The sequence below is a fragment of the Helianthus annuus genome, chromosome 13 (genome assembly GCF_002127325.2).
Source record: "Helianthus annuus cultivar XRQ/B chromosome 13, HanXRQr2.0-SUNRISE, whole genome shotgun sequence".
Taxonomy (NCBI): domain Eukaryota; kingdom Viridiplantae; phylum Streptophyta; class Magnoliopsida; order Asterales; family Asteraceae; genus Helianthus; species Helianthus annuus.
The window spans coordinates 89,133,108-89,153,205 of record NC_035445.2 but is presented as its reverse complement, the minus strand read 5'-3'; the positions used below and the strand labels follow the sequence as shown (position 1 = coordinate 89,153,205).

Genomic DNA, 20,098 nt, shown 5'->3' with positions numbered 1-20,098 from the left:
AGGCCAACTTGCAATCCATCAAAACATCTCTTCAGCTCTTGAAGTGTAGCACTATCTTCATACACCTATTCCTCGATTTGCCTGACAAAACGCTGCTTTAAATCATCTGATTTTGCATTTGTGAATGACGCCATTTGAATAAACTATATTACTTGACTTTCCTGAAAGTATGATATCTTCGTAGGAAAATGTGATGAAAAACAGGTGAAGTGACTATGAGTTTACATATTGAAATTTGTAATTATGAAAACGTGTACATTTAATATAAACATATTAATGTATATTTCAAAACAGCAGTCTTTTAATGTAAAAACCTTTTCAAACCCCAACTTTTATGGAAAAACTGTAAAATTAAATACCAAGAAACCCAAGGGACAAAATTTCGAAGTTCAAAGAACAAAAGCAGATTATCACAATTACAATTAACCTCTTCATTTACCATGTAGATGCGTGTTTAAAATCTATAAAAGACCGATGATTACTTTTGATTTAAAACATCAACAAATTGTTCCAAATCAGAAAACCAACAAAAAGTCTACATGGCAAACTTCAGCTTCTACCACTGGTCAGACACCAGCGATGTTAAAACACAATTCTCGATGTGGTCACTCAAAGAACAAAAAACAGACGAAGAACTAAACAGGAAAGTCGACATAATCAATGACACTAATTACAACAAAACCTGGAACAGCATAGCATTGCTCGATGAAGTCCTCCATTCTCCTCCATCAGAGTTCCAAAAGAATGCAGAAGAGTTTCTGACACAACTTCTAAAACAGGATCAGAAAATCTGCAACATGCTAACTGACCTGAAATTCAAAAGAGAGCATGAAATCACATGGAGAAAGGCCAGAGTTTACGAAATCCTAGCAAGTGTTAACTTTAGCGTGTAATATTTTATAAATATTTCATTAAATTTCTATTTTTCTATGTAGTAGTTCATTATAATAATATAAACATGCATCTTAACATATTCTAAAATGTCAGTGTAAATAAAAACTCTCAACATCATCAACAGTTAATCAAAATAAGAAACAAACCTAAAATGCAAAGGTCTCTTCTCAACTGTTGTAGCACATCTGACTTTTCACGATATTGCACGAATCTATACTTTCTATAAAAGGAGAAAATCTTACTGACGCAAGAAAACCTAACTTTCGATTTAACGAAAATCGAACAATGCAACTCTCCCATCAAAGAAGGTACCACATGCAACTTTTCACGATGTTGCAACATTGATACTGCAACATCGATATTGAAAGGTTGATGTGTGATGGGAAGCTTCATTGAAACGACGATGTTGGAACAATGATACTGGAACGATAACATGTAAACAAAATCAACAAACATTCGAACAAAGAAGTGTAATCGGAGATTAGCGGTTGAATCACGAGAAAGATGCATTTGAGAGAGAGATACGCTCACAGATATGAGCGAGAGAGATTTGAATGTGGAGCCAGATAATTATATCTTATTTATAAGATTAGAAACTAGAATATATGTTTGAATTTTGAATTTTGAATGTGGAGCCAGAATTTTGAATCTGGACAGATGTTTATTGGGAACTGGTGTTTGATTATAAAATGTTGAGGGCAGATGTTTAAACAAAATTTTAAATGATATTTTATATTAGGCTTTATGTGGGCAGACCTTTGCTCAGCAGACCTTTGGATTTTGAATGTGGGTCAGCTTTGAATTTTAAAGTCTTTTAATATTAAGGTTTATGATGTAATAATGACATAAGAAAAGCCTTCTTGGACAGCCTCTCCTACTGACACATCAGCTTTTCTTATATCATTGGGATTCCTCCTTTTATAGAAAGTATAGATAGATATTATTATTATTATTATTATTATTATTATTATTATTATTATTATTATTATTATTATTATTACTACTGCTACTGCTGTTGCTGCTACTTTTTGTCGGAAACTATGTATCAAGGCAAACGAGTCTAATAGTTATGTTAAAACATAATTTCTTTATTATAAGAAATGCAATGGGTAGTTTACATGTTATATACTTATATTACATATATTTGACAGAAATGATTCGAACTAATTGTCTAAATCAGAATATCATTTACTTGTATCTTGGAACCTTCCCTCTGAGGTTCTCCCATGGTGCAACTCTTCAACTCATGCTTCTCCCATGGTGCACCTCTTCAATATTTAAATGTGAGTGAGTTCATAGATAATGAATAAACATAATATACAATTATAGATCTCGTAAGTAATTAATTATCAAAGGGTTGTAAACCAATTGCATGTAGAGAATCATATAAACATATATACTAATTGTTAGTGATAATAATAACACACTGCTTACAGTGGCGGATCTTGCCCGTTGAACGTGCCAGGGCCGAAAAACACGGGCACTAAAAAAAGCCCGGGCAAGCCCGGGCCAAACATAGTAATATATAAAAAATTTCGATCGAAATGCGGAAAATTAGCACTACGGCCGAAAAACTTGCCCGGGGCCGTGGCCTGCCACAGCCCTATTAAGATCCGCCCATGACTGCTTATGTAAAATTGGTCCTCTACATAAAGTGGTTATGTATGAACATCCCCCTCTACACACATATTAGTAAAGACTATAAATAAAAACTATTAATTCTTTCAGATACATTTTTAAAAGTGGTAAGCCACTTTGTCATAGTTGGATGAGATTTGAATCTTTGGTTAGGAATTCACATGGTTCAACATGCTAAAACTGATTTTTTTTTTTTTTTACTTTACAATCTTTTTGATTCTTGCCTTGACCGTGTCTTTCAATCATATATACATAGGGTTTTTTTTTTTTTTTATAATTTTGGAAGGCAATTATATATGTGATATGCGACTAATGTTTCTAATCTCATAAACGACTCGTTCTTGATACACCTATATATGTGAGCTTCAAGTTGCGACAAGTGCAAACTAGATCTTTGCGACTAAACACGATGCGGAACGACCTATGTAATTGATATATGGAGTTGCTACGGAAGTGAGTTCGATTGCACAATACACTAAGTTTGTAATATTGGATAGTTTTAATCTGAAAATTTTATAATGTAGCAAAAGCACAAAAAACGAGATTGTGACTTATTTTTTTTAATGACAACGCCTACATACTCTTAAATTATAAAAAATAAATCCTAATTTAGTCTTTTGCTTGGGATTAAATTCAAGACCTCTCGCTAAGACCATGGGGTGGGGGGACTTGGGTTGAGGGCATTGCGCGACACGTGGCAGTTGTGGGCTTAACCAGTCCACACTAAAAAAATTGGGGTGTAGAAGGGGCGTGGCCAAGCGGCGTTAGGGTGCCATGTTGGACGATTTTTTTTTTGTTTTTTTTTATATTAATCATAGAATTTAATAAAAGTAATTTTAAAAACACATAAAAAAATACATTACATCACCAAAATAAAATCAATCATCTTCATCTTCATCTTCATTGGAGTCGAATCTAGGAAGTGTCGAAACATGTTCTACCAAATCAGCTCGAAGGTTTGAATTTATTTGTCTTGACTCGATTAGATTTTGGGTTTGTGTTCTCTCTACGTCATTAATGTCTTTGTTATTTTATTCGGTCTCCTTGCCATAATATTCAACAATTGCACGCCTTCATCCTCTAAAATCATGTTGTGTAGAATGATGCATGTGTACATCACGTTTCTTATCTGATCTTTTTCAAAATACGTCACATTTTGTGCAAAACACCAAATGCTCGCTCGACGTCTTTGCGTGCTGCCATCTAAACTTTGTTAAACTTTATTCTTTTAGGATCTAGGGTTCCATCTTTTGAAAATGATTTCACAAAAACAGCCCACTCAGGGTAAATTCCATCAACAAAATAGTAGGCTTCAAAGCCACGCCAACGGGGCAACGCCGTAGCCAACGCTGGCCCGGTGTGGTTTAGCCAGCGTTGCCTGGCAACCTCCGCCCCAACCAACTCCCCACACCCACTAGTCTAAGAGGCAAGAGCCTCGATCAAGTGAGCTAACCCCACATTGGCGTGTAACCACCCATTTTTTTGACTATGTAGAATTGGATTGTTAATGAGTGAAGTGTGCATACATTCTAGCTTTTAATAGTTCTTCTAGAAGCATGAACTTGTTCGGGTCTATACTTAAACGATGATGAACACGAACATAGGCACACCTCGTCTTCTCGATCCATCTCATCTCAAACCTGCAAAATCATGGAACACGTTAGAAGGGGTCAGAGACCCCGGTGTCTCTGAACCACCATTCGACACTCAAGTCAGTATTTGACTCAATCTAGAAAGAGATTTGGGGTTAGAGAATAACCTTCTGAATATTGAGGAGGAATCCCCTATTTTTATTTTTTGGTAGTTTAGGATTTCCCGTTTTCTAGGAGAATTGGTTACATAGGGATCATGCCCATTTTTAAGAGGTTTGGCAGATACTTTATCTGCATGGGAATATATCCAGAATATTAATTGTATTTATATTATATTTATTATAAGTTTGACCGATCCAGAATGATCGAATCAGGTCATTCCTCTACAGTTCTCAAATAGTGTATGCACCAACAAACACAAGTACACCGTATGTGTTTATCAGTGGCGGCTTTGATGGTGTGCGGGGAGGACCTCCGCACAAGGCCCGTGATTTTGAGGGACACGCGATTATAAAAGAAAATCCGAGACGTATATGTTATTTTTTTTTAAATAGTAAATACATACCAATTCCATTATAGGCTCATTTACAAATCATTTTTTATGGTTTAGAATTTAGCCCACTTGGCATTAGGTTTATTAAGCCCAATACTAATTTGATTATTTTTTTAAATAATAATAAAACATTACGGAAGGGCATATTTTTTTCAAGCTCGAACAGGGTACGTGAATTCTCGGAGACGCTTCTAGTATTTATATGTAATGTACTCACTAGTGGATCAAGTTTAGTGAATGACCACTCATTTTTCCACATTTAGAACGGTTTCACAAATAGTTTATTTGTCACTGAAACGCTAAAGTACGCTCGTAGTGTAATATCGTATTCAATACCATATGTACGTCTTCATTAGTAAATACACTAAAGTGTCTTTAGTATTCATGAGTCACGAGTGAATACTAAAGTATCATCAATACTCAGAAGTAGTGTACTCATCGTTGAATTCACTAAGTAAGCTCACAATCCAAATAAAGTGTTTTTAACAAAAATGTATACACTATTGAATGCACTAAAGTGTCTTTCAAAGCTGCAATATGAACATATCACATGGATTATCTGCAAGGGTGGCCGGTGGATGAGAAGGACCACCGGTCAGAGCCCAATATTCTCAGGGCACGTTATTAAAAAAAACCCGATATGTATAATGTAAATTTTTTTTAATAGGGTATACTCATACAAACACCAACATAGGCTCACTTACAAAAGTATTCTTATGGTTAAGATTAGTTATTAGTCAACTGACATTAGATTCAGACCTTTAGTGAGCCCAATACCCAATTTCGTTAAGGCCTAAAGACACATTTTTTTGAGCTCGAACAAGGTACACGAATTCTCAAGGCTGACCCTGATCATCTGCATAACAAATTACACACATTGTATTCACTAAATTAGAATCATGTAAGTGTTCATTTTTATATAATTTATCAGATCTATCAGTACAAAAATAATTGTTAATGATTTTATCTAGAAGTGCCACCAATTCATACTTACAAGTATCCAACACATTATGGACCTTTTTTATTAGTAACATGCCCCCATGGTTTATCGAGTATCCAACACATTCCAACTCATGCTCCTTGCAACTTGCATCTATTTAAAACTAATTTCTAGATTATGTGAATTGTATTTGATTCTTGTGAATCTATCAGGTGGTGCATTAATTAAATTGTCGTTGTTTCTAATGAGTTGTATGGTTGCAATTTGAGGTTTTAAAATCAGTGTCGCTGTATCCACATATATCTTTTCATTTCCAAAATAATATTACTTTGATTTTGTGACACATAAATTTATAGTTACATGTAGAGTATCATGCTATCCTTATTATAAAAAAAATAGTTTTAAGTATTGCATTGTCTAAATAATGTTTAAGTAGTAATATATGGTGCAGTTTGCTTTTTAAGAGGTAAAATGTGTATAATCTGCGGATCACATCTGCAGACGTCTGTAGAAGAAGAGGTGGATCAAACCTCTACAGTCTGTAAAAAGAAGGCTGTTTGTTTTTTAACGTATGTAAACTTCTAAAATAAACTGGTGGTGGTGGGTGGTGGACGTGGACGGGTGGGTGGTGGTGGACGTGGACGGTGGGTGGTGGTGGACGTGGACGGTGGGTGGTGCTGGTGAACGATGGTGGTGGACGGTGGTGGTGTGGTATTTAATCCTCTGTAGACCTTAGAACATCTTAAAAGTGGCTGAGTCAAGTCTGCACCAAGAAGAGCTCGCGCATATGTTTTTCATTTTTTTTCATAAAACGTCTTCGGAAAAACAAACATTCTGCATATGGCAATGTCTGCGTGTGGTTTGCACGACGCAAACAGAAGGGCATGTCAGATCTTTTTAAAAAACACACACCACTTGTATGTTCATATGATAAATGCATTCATGGTCACGTATGCACTTTTACTTGTATATCCGTCTTTTATATTTTGTGTATCCGTCTTATATACTTTAGACGTGAGTTACATTTTATACTCGATTTCATTTACAACTGCCATCAGTGTTACCGACAGTTTATGAAAACAGGTTTATAAGATATTTTTTTAACATTTTGATTAAGCAATCAGGGTTAACAGTTTGTTGACCTTTTGATTTCGGTGTCGCTTGTTTTCGCGCCCCCGCACAACTTTGGAAAAAAAGAGGATATCGCGTTAGACACAGGCATGTGTTGTGTGTTAGGCAAGGCGATCGATCCACTTGACCAATGCATCGACCAATTTGAATTTGCAATCGATTTACCAAAGAGAATCGACTTTATTCTTTGAAAATATAACTCAAAGAAATCTAATATCAAGAAACTTCCAAGTGATCTTCCAGGTAAAATTATACACAAAAATTTCAAGTTTTTAACCAAAAAGCCAACAAATATGTATCACTACACTCTCCAAGTGCCATTTATGCTCACCTTACAACAATATTAGAAGACCCCCCATCCCAAAAAAAAAAAAAAAAAAAAAAAAAAAAAAAAAAAAATCCAAACGTACATAATTCAAGCACCGTATGATATGAACATTACCATAGATAAACATCGGCTGTTGCGTTTGGCAGAAACTCAGTCATACAACCCCTCTTGTTCCCAGATATCCACAAGAAAATTTACCATTTCCTAACAAGATAATATCATTTTGTTCAGCACATTCATATATTTTTTTTAAATTTAAATTCAAGATGTAGTTTTATAAAGGCGACTTACAGGTAGAGGGATGGGCCGTGAGAATGGTTTGTTTGTCCCAAGCAAATTATCATAAGTTGCCTTCCAACTATCAAAAACAATAGCGTCACATGAAATTATATAACTTTAGTGTTTTAGCTGTTAAAACTATATATAATTGTAACTATTACCAAGATGACATCATTTGGAACATCCGAAATAGTAAGGGGTTGTTTGTTTACCTCTTAATGAGGCTCTTAATGGTTCAGACCTCTTACTGGTTCATCACTTAATGGTTCAGACTGTTTGTTTCACGAGCAGATGTCTGAATAGTTCAGACATTTGCCTCTGAATGGTTAAGCATTATACAGAGTCTGAATGGTTAAGACCTCTAATCTGAATTGGTCAGACATTTGCCTCTAAACGGTTAAGCATTATACAGGCTCTTAATGGTGGTTCAACACTTAATGGTTCAGACCTCTTACTGGTTCAGCACTTAACCATTCAGATGTTGCCCAAACAGCCCCTTAATAATTGCATTCCTAATGATACCACAATTAACAATTTGGTTTAAAAAGAAAATAAAAAAAAAGTAAGTGTGTGTATATATAAATGTGTGTGTGTGTACATATATTATAATTATTTTTATTGTTTTTTATTTAAAGGTAAAAGAGAAAATTAAAAATAAATGGGTAAATTGCCAAAATTGTCCCCGAGTTGATGATACATATTAACTAGGTTTGTGATTTGGATGGAAATGGCAACAGAATCAAAATGTCAGGTGTCCAGATACAATTTTTTTGGATGTAACAAGCAAATCAGCCCAAACATCATGGACGATTTTGGCATTTTACTCATCTTTTAATCAAACCGATCAACTTTCCCCAATATAGCAAGTAATAAAATAAAGAGTAAACTACGAAAATGGTCCCTGAGGTTTAGTCACTTTTGCCATTTTAGTCCAAAACTCAAACCTTTTGAATCTGGGTCCCTGTGGTTTCAATTTTGTTGGCATTTTCATCCAAAATCAAAATCTGGTCAGATTTTTCAGTTAACATCCAACTTTTTTTAAGTTATTAAAAAAATCTGACCAGATTTTGCTTTTCGTTGAAAATGGCAACAAAATTGAAACCATAGGCACCCAGATTCAAAAGGTTTTAGTTTTGGACTAAAGTGGCAAAAGTGACCAAACCTCAGGGACCAATTTGCAGTTTACTCTAAAATAAAACAAGTAAATTTTTTTTCGAACTTTTTAAATTTTGAGTGAATGAAAGTCGGATCCTAAATAATTGATTAAACATACCTTATAATAGGGGGTCGAGCTTTTTTACTGTGATCAGGTTCCTTATCTCCGATCCACTGTTGCCTCGTTTGGTTCCAAAGAAGAAGACCTAAAAGCAACCAAAAGTTACTACTTATTTCACAATTTATAATTAACATCATAGTTGTTAACGGCGAATAGCGACAAATAGCAATAAGGTACCTATATGCTACATAGCGAATAGCGATAAATAGCGGGCGTCTATTTTATAAATGGCGATCCACTAGAAAAATTTTAAAATTTTTTTATATGTATATTATATCAAAATACCCTGGTAAGTGGTATATATGCTATTTTACACGTATATTTAACAAAAACCTAAAATCCAGATATTTTATAGCTATATTTAATTGCTATTTATATTAATAAAACAAAAAAATAAAAATAAACTGTCGCTGTTATCGGTATCTATCGCTACCTACAACCCTAATAGCGAGCCTAGACCTATACGCTACTTAGCGCGCTATAGCAATCAATACGTTGGCTATTGACAACTATGATTAACATATAACTAAAAACGTACCACGGTTTACGAATTCTGAAGGATTGTTGCCGGAACTAGATTGGGCGTCCACTGGTGCATTACTCATTGATGAAGCGCTTATCTGAGACTGCGGTATACTATTATCCATCTCATACGTGCTGCTACTCCAAAAATCTTCTAAAATACTATGTTTATTAGCGACTTGGCCTTTTTCTATGTTTTCTGCGGGCTTATTGTCGGTAGTTATAAATGGACGCTTAGTACAACATCCAAGACACCCTCTGCTCTGTTGCAAATAAGGTTTACAACCATCAAAATGATTAGGATTTAGGATAAATGTCGAATATCAAATTCGTAGAAATTTTGCAAATTCACGGGAAGACAAAACTGTAATTCGGGTTAAACAGAAGAGATGATGTCATCGTACGTTGGAAAAGAACTTAGTGTCTAAGGCTTGCTTTCGAAGGGTATGCCCGAGGCGGAATTAAAAAAAATATAAAATTAGGAAAAATTACAAGTTTTGTCCTTTATCTTTATACCACTTTTCAGGCGGTGTTGTTTTTAACGAATGTTGACAGGCGGTGTCCTTTACTAGGTATTTTGTTGCAAGTTTAGTCCTTTACACCCAACCCAGTTAAAAAACCCTGTTAATTGTTGACAGGCGGTGTCCTTTCTTAGGTATTTTGTTGCAAGTTTAGTCCTTTACATAGGTATGTTGTTGCAAGTTTAGTCCTTTACACCCAACAATTAACAGGGTTTTTTAACTGGGTTGGGTGTAAAGGACTAAACTTGCAACAAAATACTTAGTAAAGGACACCGCCTGTCAACATTCGTTGAAAAGGACACCGCCTGAAAAGTGGTATAAAGATAAAGAACAAAACTTGTAATTTTTCCATAAAATTATATATCTTATAAAAAATAAAATACTATCTAATTTATCATCAAATTCATCAAAACACACATTAAAAAGACATGGAATGTTTGAAATTAACCCAAAAAGTCCTAAACATAAAAAAACAAACATCAAAACCCCCTAAGGCGCAACTTTTCTTCTCGCTTCAGCCCTATGAGGTGCACATACCAAATAACCCCCCTGATGCGCCGTCTCATACTCGTTTTATGGGCGCCTCGCCTCGCGGCGCGCAAGGCGGGTTTTTTTTTTTTTTTCTTTTTAAATATGCTAGATGTTCATAAAACGTACACCAGGTCACAAAGACAACTCACCATAGATGACCCTTTTAGATCAACATAGATAGCTACCAAAACCCTTTCAATTAACCACTACAAAAAAAAAAAAAAAAAAAAAAAAAAAAAAAAAAACATTCTTAAAAAACCAGTTTGACAATTGTACTTTTGGAAGCCAGGCCACTGAAACTAACACTAAACCATGCCGTTTCGGATGATCTATCTTATATATCGAAAAAGTTATCGCTGAGGTTTTTAGTTCATAATCGCTTTTAGATCATTTTATCGATACAACACACCAATTTTATTGTGAGCTTCTTATATACTATAAATCTTCAACCTTTTCGATCCTGGCTAGTGTTCAGTATCCATTTCTAAAAAGTTCTTCAACCTATCCATTAAAAAGCCCCGGCCACGCCGATTCTTAAGACTATTTTTTACTACTCAAATGAACAAAAAGAAAAAAGAAAAAAAACTCATGTACTGCATAAAATGAAAACCAAATTCCACTTCATATCATATATTCTTCTACAATTCACAAAAAAAAAAAAAAAAAAAAAAAAACTTTATTTTTTTATTTTTTTATTATTATTTTTTTTTTGCAAAATTACAACAATTTGCAGAAATCAACAACAGACAGAGAATTTAATAAACTAATACAACAACAATTTCATAAATCTAAAAACATAAAGAAGACGAAAGAGAAAAACACTAACCCCATGAATTCAATAATTCTGCGGATGCAACAAGAAACTGATCCGAAAATTTGCATCTAAATATACGAAAACGAGCGTCAAAGAACAACAAAAATCAATCTCTTGAAGAACAACGAGTGAGCACAGTGACCTGCGAATCAAGAATAAAAACTAAAAATTGAAACTTTATTCGATGCAAATCTTGAAATTTGTTGGTTAATTGAAAGTGAATATGAGAGAAAAGGTGTGAAATTTACCGAAGAACATGATATTATTGGTGGTTGATTTGATCAAAGTGCGAGCTTGTGTGTGGAGTATTATTCTCTTTGATTGCCAACACCCACTGAGAATCGGACCCTATTATGGGTGGTTGTTTCGGTTTGCTTTACAACTATCCGGTTTTAGTGTCTTACTTAGCTTCAAAGATAATGTTTCGACACTCACACCCCCTCAACTATCGAGAATATAACACTTGAAATATGGATTCTTCATGTTGTGTGTTGATTAAGGTGTGTTGGTAAGGTGTCTTGACTAGCGATGAGCAAATGGTACTAAATCTTGAAACGAACCGGTACTGGTACTGATGCCGAATTTACCTTACCAAATCATTTTCGGTGTCAAGGCGATACTCACTTTTTGGCGTTTTTGGGAACATTACTTTTGGTTCGGTAGTGGCTATCGGAGTCAAGCTTAAGAGGCCTCCTACCTAGTCAAATACTGAACTTAAAAAATTAGAAGACCATCATCGAGTACTGAATCAGATTCAGAGATCACTAGCCTATCGAACAATAGCCCTTCAAGGAGCCGCCTATGGACTGGACTCCACCAAGAGGTTCTTTCTCTCATGTCATTTCGCCCGCCCGTTTCATTTCCTTTTGCCGAAGTTTGTTCAATCGGTAAGCATCCCGTTTGTGACCATGTAATAGAGGCGGTATCTATATATTCATATAAGGATATATCTTTCATTACAATAGTTATATGGCAGGTAGGTTTTTGTATCGCAAAACTACGTCCTCGAGCTCGAGGTTTTAATCTCTTCATGATAGTACCTTTATTTATTTCGGCTTTACTAATCACTAACTTTGCTTCATTCGAACCCATATTGGAACTAGCATTTGCTGCTGCAGAATAAACTAAATTAAAATGGGATAACATGCAATCTTTATTGTAAGCTTTTTTTAAGTGTTGTAATTTACGAAGGTATGACATTATAGCCTATTGGCATCTTGAGGTGAGATAAGGTTTAGAGACCATTAGGTCCTGGGTTCGATTTTCACAAAGAGATTTTTTCCCAAATTTATATTAGGTTTCCTCCTGAATTGGTGCATAGGCATTATTGGCCAGTGGAGATGGATATGATCCGGTGGTTCCACAGGTGACAATGGAGATGGATATGGTCGGGTGGTTCTGATCGATGTCGTAAGGTCGGTCAAAAATATAAGTTAAAAGTGTCCTATTCACCTTTTACTAGTAAAGGGCAAGTAGGGTGTCGAATCCACGGGGAATCAGTGGAAAGTACGAAAGCTCGTTGTTTTTAATGATTATCTAATTCTAAACTAATTGCTTTTTGCTGATTAAGAGAGTTATTAGAAAAACAAATGTAATGAATGTGATTGTAAACAATTATGAGAAAAATGACCAATCTCCGGGTTTTCAGGTTGTGTAGAAACACGGGTAACCTAATTACTACCAATTGGAAATCACATAGACATGATTTGCTAACTACTTGTTTTGATAAATAATTAACAGATAATATATTTGGTTGCAATGATCCACGATCGAAACCGAAAGATTGATGCAACTGAATAGTAACCTAATTAATTACCAATCCTAGATTTCATAAACATAAACAAGTTCAATGGTTAAAGGTTGAAGAACAATGACAACTTAGAATTTAATCCCAATTGTTGATGACAAAACCAAATAACTGATGAACGAGTATGCAATGATAATCCAACAATGTTTAATCAAAAACAAATAAACAATAAAGATAAACTAACCGAATGATTAGTCAAATCTCAATCCAAAAGTTTGTAAAACTAGGTCAACCCGGTTCCTAAAACAAACCCTAGTCCCGAAGATGATCACGGATGATTTAGCCGCTCATGCTCTTGATTTGATCTTCAATCTTGATGAGAAATTGCATGATTGATGATTAGAAGATGATTGGAAGGTGTGGAATGGTGGAAGAATGCCCAAAAATCCCCTAATGGTATCCCCAAAATCGTCCCCAGTCGAATGGAATAAAAGATCCCCATAAAAACCTAATTTTCGCACATTAAACCTGATTTCCGTAACCCCTGAACCGTAGGCTGCTGTTGGCTACTGTCGGCAGCTTATTCACAAAACTGTTTTCTTCATAACTTCTTCGAGTTAACTTTGTTTTCTTCCCCGTTTGCGCCCAAGTCTTTGTAATCCAATTCTCTATCATATCATGCTTTGATATCTTTATTTACTCTCCATTTGCATTCTCCAAAACACCTCTAATCTTCATATTTAACTTGCAAAGCATCATTTTCTCATAGTTATCCAATTCCACACATATAAACACTCAAATATGCATAAGATTAGACATTAAACAAAGATAAATCACAATCCAAATACCATCCATCACATCCCCACACTTGACCTTTGCTTGCCCTCAAGCAAATCCATTAGAAACGCTATCACGGACAAATAATGAATACCCCAAATACCCCCACTATGCATTAGCTAGGGTCCAAAGTTATACCCCATTCCTAGAGTAGCATTAGATGTGTTAATTCAGCAAGCAAACACAGTACACATTTTTGAAACCGAACTCGCCCAACTAAGCCTAACATGCTCCCGGTTTTTATTTTCATGCAACACACCCCTCACAATTTGTCGCTCCCCTCGGTTTAATATCTGAACTAGCATGTAATGCGCTAGTATGAAACACTCACTAACCAAATATGAAACTCTGTATTCATATGCTTGTATGACAATCACACCTCCACTCTATCACATAGACAACGCACATATCTAAAGGACTTACGGGTTTTGGGCTTAGGGTAAAGGTGGTGAATTTTTGGCTATTTTAAGTGGCTAAAAGAAAAGGAAGATACCACCACATGACAATCTTTATTCACACTAAACTTAATAAATAACAAATATATATTTTTCTTCAGCCGCCTATTTCGACCATTTGGCCTATTTACTTGACTGAATTTTCTCTTTTTCTCTTTTTTCTTTCTTTTTTTGTTCTTTTTTTTCATCGCTAATTCTTTTTTTTTTTCAACAACATAAACAACTGAACACATAGATTGTCATTTACGGTTGGTAATGTAATGGGTCGGTTTGGATAATGATTCGGGTTTGACAAACGAACAGGTATAAGGCTCAAAGTTGGCTACTATGGTTAATTTTTGGGTAATCGGTTATCAAAGGTGTAAAAGAAAAAGGGGATCCTAATGTGCCTTTATCATTTATGTGCATATATCAAATCCAGAGTCTCAGCATGTATCAAATCACACAAGTTCTAAAACAGAGAAACATACGGCCTACTCTCAGCAAATGAATATATAAATCTCAATTCAACTAACATTCTAGTAGGTTCAAAATCTCACTAACGTGGGGAATAAGGTTACCGATGTGTGCATGCATTTATTACCAACAACTTGTCACCCCTAGTTAGGCAAGTTCTAAACTTTTTTTTTTCTAAAAACACCTGCTGAAAACGGCTCATATTACTATTCTGTAAGATTAGACCATGACTAAGGACCCACGCACCACAAGCAGAGACGATTAGATGTACTGAACAAGCCGCTTTCACGCCCGATTAGACTGCTTTTAAGACAAAAAGTTAAAAATTTTCAATTTTTCAAAAACTTCCCTCATCCCCACACTTGGGATACATTGTCCCCAATGTATAGGTTTTATGGTCAAATGTGTGATTTACCAACATGCAATTTATCCCATTCAAGCGACTCATTTCAACCACCCATCCATCTACACAAGACAAAAACCCACTAATACCATACCCAACACATAGTATAATGTTTTACACCACCAAAGAGACAACCACATAAATCCTACACAAATAAACAAAACAAAACACCGCCAAACCGCCTATGGTCTAAACCACCACCCAACACACAATATAAGAAAAAATACAAAACACAAGAGATAGGAAGAACACATGGACCTGATCGACACCGATCAGCGAGTGCTCAGTGATAACGATGCTGAGGAGGTCCAAAGATGGACGTCAACGTGTCCACAAATTCCCCGAATCCAAATGCTCCTACTACCCGACCTTCCTCCTGATTTTGAGTGCGCTCTTGGTGTGGGTCCACCCACTCTGAATGGTGAACCGGAGGCACCGGGTAGTCAACTGAACCATCATAAGGCGGAAGCGAAGTGTAATCAATGTGTGGTGGGTTTTCCACCACCGGTTGACCTGTACGCCATGCTGTGTGCAACCGCCTTTGTTGATCATCCTCAACCCTGTGATTGATCTCCCTTTGGTGAGTATATTCATGAATGTGGTTCCAAAGCTCTTGCCTACTATAATTTCGCTGAGCATCCCATCTTAATTGCGCAAAGCCTCGGGTATTCTGATCAAAGATTGCCTGATAATAAGCAGGCCATTCGCCATAGTCGGAAGGTCTTGCCTGCTGCACCAACTGATCCAACCCTGGACAAGTATCCTCAAAACCAAACTGCATACCCCTAAGTTGAAGCATGCTCGAACCAACACCAGCCCTGGCCCTAACAGAAGGCCCCTCATCAACCTCAGCGTCTTCACCATCACTTTCACCCATCACTGAATCATCACTCTGAGGTTCATCTCTCTCACCCGGCTCCAATTGCCTAGCGTCGGGTCTCAAAACCCTCCATTTTCTACCTTGATGCTTTAACTTGTGGTAACGTTCTGTTCGGGTATACTTCCATCCAAATTTTTTCAACCCATCAAGGGTCCATGGTGTGAGATTTTCTGCACAATGTGAAAAGGAGAACCCTCTCTAATTGCCCCATATTATTTCAGCAATGCGGTAATCAAACGAACATGTGGGATCTGCCACCTTTTAAAATCATTCCTAGACATCCAAATGTTCATCATAACAAGATATCTAAAAGATATCTTCGGTCTGCTCATGATCAAAGAGTACAAAATAGGAACATCGGGATTCCTCACAGATGCTCTGTCACTTTTTCTTGGCATGACTTGTTGTTGCACTATTGTTAACAATAACCTTGCTGGTACTCTTAGTTCCTCCTTCTTTTTATTTGCACCTCTACCCTTCCCCTCTAGAAAAATCTCATCCAACATTGCATCCCATGTCGACTGCTTTTCAGGATGTTTTAATTCTTCCTCAGTAGGGTAACTGTATTGACTGGCTGGTTTTGAATCAAATCGAGCGATTTCATTAAGTGTCTCTATTGACATTGTTACGTCAACTCCACCAGCTCTACCTGTCAACGACATTGTTTTCGGTGGACGTCTACCAGGGTCCATTTTCAAAGTCCCAACCCATTGTTGAACATCATCCAGATACAACCTTTCACTTTCACCATCATAGCAACTTAAAGCGGCTTCCCAACCTAAGGCTTCAAATTTCTGAACTATCCCAAACAGTCGGAACTGATCCATAGTCATCTCCTTCTCCCACTGAAAACCAGCCTCTCTAATAGAATTCTTCGCCATTTTTCATTAAATGCATTTAATTGCCAATGTGAATGGATCTTCAGCAATGAACCACCCGTCCATTCAGCTCTACGTGGAACGTCAATATGTTCATGTTGTACAAGTTGTGCTCCACCTGACGGACCATCCTGACCCCTTGATGTCCCAACTCTCTTTTGTCTTACGGATCGTGATGACGTTGATTCGGACAAACTAGCAACACCCTTATTCTTGCTTTTGATTGTCCTGCCCATCCTACACACATAACAAGCAACAACCAAACAACCAAGTCAAGTCAAGAATTCACAGTGGAACGTTTCAAAACGTACGTATCAGTTAAACAAGGGTGCACCATTTTCCAATAACCTCCCCAAACTTATTTAAAACTCTGGCTACTTGGTTTATTGAGTCCAACCGTGTTAGTTAACTTAGCAATCCAAAACACACAAGTTTTTTTTCTCTTTTTTTTAAGCATCAACAAATTACCACATTCAAAAGGTTCATGAATTCTCAATTCGTTGACTTTTAGAATCAACAAAATTGCTTTTATGAACATTCGATAAACCATTAACACCTGCTAGTAGCCATAGAGATACCCCCTGCTAGCAACAAAGCCTAGGCATCACAATCTCATTATTAACACACAAAAAATGCACCCACATTCTTATTTGCAATACCTGACCATCACTATCAAGACATATACTGATCATACCTTACTAATCATATGATTCGGTGGAGAAACACATACCTTTGTCGCTTAAAACACTTGTGTGGACCTAGATTGAACGTCTGGTAACTAAAAAACGAAAACCCCCAATTTTAAAACTTAGGGTTCGTCACTTCCTTCTTTGATTCCTTACAAACGAGCGAGAATCGTAGAAAACGAGCATTGAGGTTTTGTTCTCCTCGAAAAACTAAGCAAGTTACACCCAAGAACCACTCGATTTGGTGCAGATTTGGCGAAGCTAGAGGTTGAAGATGACAATGGTGTTTAGGGTTCTAACGAGAGAGACGATCAGATACTGGCGTGTAAACCGGGTTTTACTTTAATGTGGGTTTTTTTTTTACACAACTCGGGTTATAACAAGCGACCCGACCCACATAAACAACCCGGACCCGTGACCCATTAAGACCTCTTTTAAAAGTTGCTGTTGAGAAACTACCGTAGGACAACTTGCCTACGGCAATTAATTGTTGCCATCTTGCTGTTCAGTTCCCACTGATGAGGGATTGGTGGATCTGGAATGGGCGGGATTGGTTCATCTTGTGGAGCTTGGTTTTGTGGCTCTTGGTCAGCCATCTCGTTAGCTGCTTGTTCAAGGTCTTGAGCAACTGTTGACAACTGAGCTTTAGCTTTCACTGCTGAACGTAGAAGAACGCGATTCTGTCGAGCAGTCTTTTCTATCTCTGAATCAAACAAAAGCGGTGATGATTTCTTTGAAAACCTGGTATGCATGCAACACGAGGATCACCTGCACACAGACAAACAAGAAACCAAGCGTAATATGGAACAAAACAAATAAAAGACAAACAAAAGGAAATATTTTTGGATTTTTTTTTTGGTTTTTTCAAATTTTTATATTTTTTTTAATTTTTTAAGAAAAACAACTAACTAAACTAAGCGCACCGACTCCCCGGCAACGACGCCATTTTGATCGATGTCGTAAGGTCGGTCAAAAATATAAGTTAAAAGTGTCCTATTCACCTTTTACTAGTAAAGGGCAAGTAGGGTGTCGAATCCACGGGGAATCAGTGGAAAGTATGAAAGCTCGTTGTTTTTAATGATTATCTAATTCTAAACTAATTGCTTTTTGCTGCTTAAGAGTTTTATTAGAAAAACAAATGTAATGAATGTGATTGTAAACAATTATGAGAAAAATGACCAATCTCCGGGTTTTCAGGTTGTGTAGAAACACGGGTAACCTAATTACTACCAATTGGAAATCACATAGACATGATTTGCTAACTACTTGTTTTGATAAATAATTAACAGATAATATATTTGGTTGCAATGATCCACGATCGAAACCGAAAGATTGATGCAACTGAATAGTAACCTAATTAATTACCAATCCTAGATTTCATAAACATAAACAAGTTCAATGGTTAAAGGTTGAAGAACAATGACAACTTAGAATTTAATCCCAATTGTTGATGACAAAACCAAATAACTGATGAACGAGTATGCAATGATAATCCAACAATGTTTAATCAAAAACAAATAAACAATAAAGATAAACTAACCGAATGATTAGTCAAATCTCAATCCAAAAGTTTGTAAAACTAGGTCAACCCGGTTCCTAACACAAACCCTAGTCCCGAAGATGATCACGGATGATTTAGCCGCTCATGCTCTTGATTTGATCTTCAATCTTGATGAGAAATTGCATGATTGATGATTAGAAGATGATTGGAAGGTGTGGAATGGTGGAAGAATGCCCAAAAATCCCCTAATGGTATCCCCAAAATCGTCCCCAGTCGAATGGAATAAAAGATCCCCATAAAAACCTAATTTTCGCACATTAAACCTGATTTCCGTAACCCCTGAACCGTAGGTTACTGTTGGCTACTGTCGGCAGCTTATTCACAAAACTGTTTTCTTCATAACTTCTTCGTTTTAACTCCGTTTTCTTTCCCGTTTGCGCCCAAGTCTTTGTAATCCAATTCTCTATCATATCATGCTTTGATATCTTTATTTACTCTCCATTTGCATTCTCCAAAACACCTCTAATCTTCATATTTAACCTGCAAAGCATCATTTTCTCATAGTTATCCAATTCCACACATATAAACACTCAAATATGCATAAGATTAGACATTAAACACATATAAATCACAATCCAAATACCATCCATCAGGTTCCACAGGTGACACGATGATACTCTAGTGGTCCGTCAGTGATCCAAATTTGCCGTTAAAAAGAGATAAAGCTTGATAATTAGAGCCGTCCCCGAAAACTCCCAAAAAAAATTTAGGCACCGGGCGATAAAAAGAATTGAGCCCGAAATTGTGGTTAAGGGGAAATGAATTCAAAAAATAAAACAACAGTGATGGAATCAAGCCTTGAACTTGAGACCACAACATTATTATTAAATGTCTTTTTCCACTACACAAACAACAATTTTTGGCTAATAAATGGATGCATATGCTAAATATATAATTTTGTATAAATATAAAAGTTTATAAAATCCTTTTGAGCCCTTTGAAAATTTGATCCTCGAACGATGACCTGGATTGGCCGGCCCAAGAGCCGGCCCTGTTTATAATATTAGGGGTAGTGTTGAAAGCATATTTAATAGTTAAAATGAGTAAAATCATTTGTCATAAGGGTGTTTACAGGTTACTTGATTCGAATTAAAATGCAACATCTTTTAAGGTGAAGGTATTTACTTGTAACCCAAGTTATATGATGGCATATTTTGGCACCTCAAGGCTTTTGCA

The 20,098-nt window shown here is 36.2% G+C and overlaps 1 protein-coding gene across 2 annotated transcripts; it reads right to left on the bottom strand.

Annotated features, from left to right (window-relative positions):
- Positions 1-6,980: 6,980 nt before the first annotated feature.
- LOC110898542 lies at positions 6,981-11,421 on the bottom strand. Of its 2 annotated transcripts, none has more exons than XM_022145336.2 (6): positions 11,268-11,421; positions 11,032-11,161; positions 9,170-9,416; positions 8,629-8,716; positions 7,368-7,434; positions 6,981-7,280 (listed from the first exon to the last, which is right to left on the bottom strand). In XM_022145336.2, the coding sequence occupies exons 3-6, from the start codon at positions 9,276-9,278 to the stop codon at positions 7,227-7,229; spliced, it is 318 nt and encodes a 105-aa protein (XP_022001028.1). In that variant the 5' UTR covers positions 9,279-9,416; positions 11,032-11,161; positions 11,268-11,421; the 3' UTR covers positions 6,981-7,226. The 2 variants fall into 2 exon arrangements, with proteins under 2 accessions (XP_022001028.1, XP_022001026.1); XM_022145334.2 differs by having other exon boundaries at positions 9,170-9,411.
- Between the last annotated feature and the right edge of the window lie 8,677 nt (positions 11,422-20,098).